The 6,636-nt window shown below is 53.4% G+C and overlaps 1 protein-coding gene across 1 annotated transcript in view; it reads left to right on the top strand.

Annotated features, from left to right (window-relative positions):
* The window catches only part of PATZ1 (POZ/BTB and AT hook containing zinc finger 1), a gene marked incomplete in the record, with an annotated part of 18,737 nt that overhangs the window by 3,979 nt on the left and 8,122 nt on the right, over positions 1–6,636 (top strand). The window contains 1 exon segment of the mRNA XM_014587640.2: positions 5,532–5,703. Coding sequence (XP_014443126.1) covers positions 5,532–5,703 — 172 coding nt within the window.

The following is a 6,636-nucleotide window of genomic DNA, read 5'->3' as shown; positions in this document are numbered from 1 at the left end:
TTATCTGGCCCAAGCTGGAGCTCCTTCCGGGTCTTCTTAGCTTTGGGGAGGCAGGAGGGAGGGGCAGGGTGGTCTCACCTCCAAACACTGGCACCTGTGTAACCCATCCCAAGTCACCTGTACAAGTAGCCAGGGTCCCCGGAGGCTGGAGAGCAAGGTGGCCTCCTCTTCTCGTGAGCTGTCTGTGTAGTACCAGCTAGGGAAAACTAGACGAGGCGCTCACCCTTGGTTTGTCTGCTTGAACCACGCCTGGGGGCCATGCTGGCGCCCAGGGAATGAAGTCTCCTCTCCTGACCTGAGCATTCCTGTGGATGGAAAACACCTCTGTCTCCTTGGTTGTCTCCTCTCTCCTGTGCGGAGGGGGAGACAGGGCTGTGAGGTGTTCACCTCTGTAGGCTGACCTGCTTATCATCCCGTTGGTGGCAAGATGAGAGGGGTGCTAAGGGTGTCCGGTACGAAGGGATGGATGTGTTGTAGGTTGGGCCAGGTGTGGACAGTGTTCACAGAAGCTAGGTGGGCAGCCTTCCCTGGGGACGATGACCCAGGGTGGGCCTGCTGGGGTCTGTCTTTGCCTCGCTGCCTTCTATCTCTCTGTCTCTGATTCTTCGTCACAGAGCACATTCTGAGTCTCCCAGGTAGCGTGCTGAGCAGCCCAGGCAGAGTAGGAGGTGCCTGCAGGGCAATGGGGGCATGCCCGGTGGCCTGGGGGGGTAACCTACACTCTCTGCCCTTTTTCCAGGTGTGGGTTGGGAGCAGCAGCGGCCTGCCGCCCCTGGAACCTCTTCCTAGCGACCTGCCATCATGGGACTTTGCCCAGCCTGCTTTGTGGAGGTCGTCCCATTCGGTTCCTGACACCGCCTTTTCCCTTTCTCTAAAAAAATCATTCCCAGCCCTTGAAAACTTGGGCCCAGCACACTCCAGCAACGCTCTCTTCTGCCCAGCCCCGCCGGGATATCTGAGGCAGGGCTGGACCGCCCCAGAGGGCAGCCGGGCCTTTACCCAGTGGCCTGTAGGCTAGCCCGGGCCTCCCTGGAGAGGGTTTATGGTGGAGGGTTGCGGCCTGAGACCCCTGCTTTAGGGAGAGGCCCCCAAGGTGGTTCCTGCCTACCATACCCAGCTCCTCCCTGGATGAGGTGGGGTCTTCCCAGATCAGAGACCCCAGGTGAGGGTGGCAGGGAGCACCTTTCTGGGTCCCCCCACAGCTCCAAGTTTGCCTCTGGGCTGTCTTGCCTCCATCCTAGCTCTTTAACAGATGGTACCCCTGGGCCTCTGTCCTTTCCTGGGTGATGTTGGAGGTTATGCTTTTCTGGAAACTAAGCCACCAGCTTATCTGCTTCCCTGCCCCTGCATTACTTCCTGTAAGGTGTGGGGTTTCTAGAATAGGGGCTGGCCACCTCTGTCTCCCCCAGTCCAGCTAGTGTCCTCCCCATGCTGCCCTTTCCCTTTGTCCTCACACGGGTCCTACTTTCATTTCTGGCTAGCCAATTAGACTTTTGTGTTTTCGAGGTTTATTAGCAGGTCTGCTCAGGAATTAAACTGACTGGTAGCTTCATATTGGGCCACCCCAATATACGGCTTTGGGGGCAGGTAAAGCATATGTAGAACCCCCTCTCGGATCCTATTGGTGTGCCCTTTAGCCTCTGCAGGCTCTGCAGGGGGAACAGGAGTGATGATAAAAGTTTTCATTCTAACATTTGAGGCTTTGTGTGTTTTGTCCTTGGTGTGTGTCATAACACTGACATCATCGTCCCTTGGTGTACGAGCCCACTCCTGCCCTACCCCTCCAACACACTGTCACAGACCTGCTGGCCCCACCTCTGGCTCCAGAGCCAGAAGTCCCCTAAGGAGGACACAGCCGGTGAAGACTTGCTGGCACTCATGCCCTGGACTGGCGAGCAGGTGTGCCTGGGCTTGACTGAGCAGCAGGGCACCTGTTCAGCGTGCTGGGATAATGCCAAAGGTGTCAGAGGTGAAGAGACACCCCCCCCCCAGGCTCCCCCAGCAGGCTGGGCCCAACCCAGACCGCTCAGCCCCTCCTGTTGCCTCAGGATGAAAGGGACTGGTTACAGAGATTGATGCCATAGCTTGAATGGAAAGACCATCTGAACGTAGGCACAGGAAGCCTGAGGCTTGATAGGGACACACAAGTGCTCTTGGGGCTTGGCCTGGGTGTCCTTAACTGGCTCTGATGCCCCCACCCCCACCAAGCACTACTGGACTTAAGGGCTCCATGGGCTGGGACATCTTCCCCTCATTGGAGTTCAGCCTCTTCCAGTGCTTCCAGTGCTCCCCCCCGGGGCATACACTCAAGAAAGGGGCCCACAAAGCCCATGGAGCTGGCTCCATGCACTGCCATCTTGGACTTTTCCAGGGCTGTGGCAGAAGGCTGCTCAAGGTATCCTCTGAGACTGCCCAGAGAGTGGGGAGGGGGGGTGTGCACTATGTCCCTGGCACCATTCGGGCCCCATTCCCAAGCTACTCAACCTTTGGGAAGAAAAGCTTTGGGAGGTCTAGGAGAGTGAAACTGATGGGGAAAGGATGGGAGCTCAGCACAGGGTGGTGATGCCCCAGATGGCAGCTGGGCGGGGCCTGGTGGGTGTGCATCCTAAGAAGGGCAGGCTGCCTGAACACTCGGCCATGGGCAGGGCAGCCATTCTGAGTGTCGCAGACCATCAGAGCGCCCTGCCTCTGGCTCACTCTCCTCGCCTCAGAGCCCCTCTGTTCTCCCTGTCTCCAGGATAGAGGGGGTGTTTTCTGCTGAGTGGCCCTGGCTTAGAGGTTCTGGGTGTCCCCTTTGAGATCTGTCTCTCCCTCTGCCACTTCTCTGCCTCTCCTGGGTCATGTGACCAGGCTCTTTCATGTTGTGTTGTCTGAACTTCTGGCCAGCCTAGACTTGGGCTCACACGCTTTCACGGTTTCCCCAGAAAACCTGGGATTCCAGCCACAGAAGACCAATCCTGGCACAGAGGAGCCAGCATTCCGTTCAGCTGGGCTTTGTAAAGTGCAAAACAGTGAAAGTTTTTGTTGTGTTTGTGTTTTTCCTCCCCAGCAGCAGATTTACATCCCTAATTATGTTTGCTCAAGCTAAAGTTAGCTTTCATTCCTTGAGAGATAATCAATGGGGGATGGGATGGGGAAGCCAGCCTGGTCGTGGGTTTTAATTTTACTTAGCTAATCCCCAAATGGATAATCCACTTGTGGATAATTGAGGTTTGGCTGTCCGTCATCTTTAGGTTGCAAAGCATGACAGGCAAAGCCTTTAGAAGACAGATCCCAAAAGCCGATTGGCAGGAGAAACAAGGCGTCTCTTTCACATCCCTCTCAAGGCTCACACTCCCAGGGACCCCGCAAGACTGAAGCCTGAATGTGTGCTTTCAGCCTCGTTTTCTTACACCTGGTCTTCGTTGGTTTCTTTGAGTTCTGTCGCTTCGCTTAGAATACACTTCCTCTCACTGTTGGGGGGGTGGTCCTCCCGTCACTTCCTGGCAAAGCCAGCACTTGTCCCTGGGTAAGTCGACAGGTGCACCCCTCCCTCCTGAGGGTGTTCGCGGCAGCGCTCGCTCTTGTGTACAGGCTGGTGGTCTGGGGAGAAGATTCTGAATTTTTTTCCCCACGGTGGCCTGTCATTGACTCACAAGGTCCCTGACTGAGCTGGGGCCCAAGAGAACAAGCATCCATGATGAGTTCTAAGTCGCCCAAGTGCTGGGATTTTCCTGCACAAATCCTGTCACCTTTCCCTTGGCTACTAAGTCTGTTCTATGTTAAAAAGTGTCAACACAGGGCCAGTAGGTGGTGTGGTGGTTATGGCACTGGACTCCCACATGGCTGACTGCACCTTTCGAGTCCTGGACCTAGTGGCTTGAAAAGCACTGGGAAAGATAAGAATACTTCAGGGTGGCTGGGAGGGTGGTGGAGTGCTGGCCTGGCCATGCGAGGGTGCTGTTTCTCTAGTAGCTGAAACCTCTGGGGAGGTTTCACTTTCTAAAGCTTCATTTATCAAATTAATAAACTGGGGCTGGCAGGTGGCGTGGTGGTTAAGGGTGCTGGACTCCCATGTGGCCAACTGTGCCTGGCAGCTTGCTTTCTCACTGAATATATAAAACATAAATGCAGGAGCCAGCCAGGTGGTGTGGTGGTTAGGGTGGCTGGATCCCACATGGCCAACTGTGCCTTCTGAGTCCCAGACCTGGTGGCTTGAAAAACACATGGGGTACATGTGCATGCATGCCCCAAATCTCCTTCCCAGGGTGTTGGTTTAATCTTCAGCTCCAGAGCTTTCTGACCCTGGGGCCCGGCTCTGAGATGGTACTCACATGCCTGGCTTTGAAGGGCCATGTTGTCTTGGATGGTGATCATGGCCTGCATTGGAGTGCTGCTCTGAGGATGAACTGAATGACATCAATGTCCCTAAAAGGCTCAGTGTGCCCACCCAGCACAGAACGATGCTCAGTCCGTGTAGGTTAGGACCTGCCTTTCTGTTGCCGTAGCATTTCACAAATGCTCTCAAAGCCTCTGGCCCTCATTCTCTGTGATTCTCACAGTAGCCAAATTGACCGTCATTTTATGGGCTGTTTTTTCAATTCAAACTCACAAAAATATTATGAAGAATTATCTTTGTACTTTGTCTTGTCTTTCTTTTCCATTTCCCTGTGACCAAATTTAATGTCATTTTTGAATAAAATGAATAAATTGAATTCTCTAGGAATGGAGAACAGGAAGACTGGTTTATATGCCAATAACTCATTTGTAAATTGACGTATATCCAAAGCACCTAAAGTCAATTCTTAAGTGTGTAAGAATGAACAGGGCCAGCCCTGTAGTATACTTGTTAAGCATTGTGCACAGGGAGTCAGATTCCACATGGCTGACCATGGTTCAGATCCTGGCCCTGGCTTGAGAAACACGCTATACGTGTGTGCACACATGTCCAGGGTCCCACAGGGTGGAGAAATGGGAGAAAGGGGACAGCAGTGTGACCGTGCTCTGTTGCAGAGTGCTTTCTCTCTGTTTCTCTGGTGGGTGCACATGTCCTCTGGCAATTAAAACTAAATGAGGAAGGGCCCTATGGTGGGCCACTGCACTTCCACATGGCCAACCTCAGTTTGAATCCCGGACCTGACAGCTTGCTTTCTCACTTTCTCTCTCACTCTGTCCCTCTCTGGTCAAATTAAAATAAATAAGTAAAGTTAAATACAATAATTCTTAAAAAAAAAAAAAAAAACTAAATGAGGAAACGTCTAACTGCTCATTTTATAGAGGAGTGTAGAACTTTGCTTGCCACATTCTGGTCTGTGGTAATCACAGCCAGTAATTCCAACTCAGGTGTCCAGTGAGGAAACATCATGGGAAATATGAGCAAACAACCACTTGGCCTTCTGGGTAGAGAGCCGAGGCAAACTCTAAAGGGAAACTCTCTTTATAAAGGGAATTCATGTGATGGCCAGAGAATGTTTCTGCCTCGTGGTGCATAGGTAGGGCATCAGGGGTGGATGCCAGTTTTTGCCTCATCCTGTTTTCCTTTCTGCCCTCAGACCTGCAATGCTTCTTTCGCCACCCGAGACCGACTGCGCTCCCATCTGGCCTGTCATGAAGACAAGGTGCCCTGCCAGGTGTGTGGGAAGTACTTACGGGCAGCATACATGGCAGACCACCTGAAGAAACACAGCGAGGGGCCCAGCAACTTCTGCAGTATCTGTAACCGAGGTAATCTCCCCACTGTTTCCTCACTTCCGGAGGACGGGCCTGAGCTTGTGTCTCGATCCCACCCCGGGCTCAGACTCCATTCTTTACACAGCCCCCTTCGGGCTGAACAATAAACACCTTCACCACCCAGTTAGCTGTTCGCTACCCCTTCCTTCCCAAGAAGCTTGGAGTGCTTGGAATAGGAGGTACCAGAGACCAGCGAGTGGAAACAGAAGGACGGAGGTTATTCTCAGGCTTAGGCCCGTCACACTCCTGCTGTTCAGGTAGCAGGATGGATGTGTTTTGCAGACACCATCGAACTACTGAGGGTAGGGGAGTTATGAGGTCCCAAATTGAGGTGAAAAGAGGACCTGCTTGAGAGCTTTTGCTGGCTGATTTGCTGGCGTAGGAAATTCAGGAGCCAGGGAAGGAGGTCGAGTGTGGAGATGGGCAGGGAACGGAAACTTTCTAACACAGGGTGGTCAGAAGAGAGCCCAAACGCAGGTAGATTGTGGCCTTGATGAGAGAGGAAAGTAGGAGGTGCTCTGAGCAGGGCAGCGTGCTTAATGACAAGGTTGGCCTAGGTCGTGTCTAATGCCGTGGCAGCAGTGTCATGTTGGATGAGGTCAGGCCCATCCCTGAGATGATGCCGGGTCTAGTTGGCCGTTGGATGTGCTGGAGATTTGTGTTTTGCAAGCACAGCGTCAGTGGAGGAGGCTTGCGCCGTGTCTGTGCGGAGTGCGACCGGCAGCTGTCTGTGTGGGCGTGGGGATGCTTCTGCACGGTGCGCTTGCTTGGCTGGGTGGGGATGCTGTTGGGATGTCCTTATCTTCCGGGGCACTTTTATCCCAGTGCTCCTGAAAGTCTGGAGTCTGGCTTAGTGAGTTCGGCACTAAAGCAGGAGTCAAGGGATCTAGGGTTCATCCTAGCCACTCGCCAGGTGGCCTTGAGCTT

Source organism: Tupaia chinensis, unplaced genomic scaffold (genome assembly GCF_000334495.1).
Source record: "Tupaia chinensis unplaced genomic scaffold, TupChi_1.0 Scaffold000226_1, whole genome shotgun sequence".
Classification (NCBI taxonomy): domain Eukaryota; kingdom Metazoa; phylum Chordata; class Mammalia; order Scandentia; family Tupaiidae; genus Tupaia; species Tupaia belangeri.
Note: the sequence above shows the minus strand (reverse complement) of the source record. Positions and strands in the feature narration are given on the sequence as shown.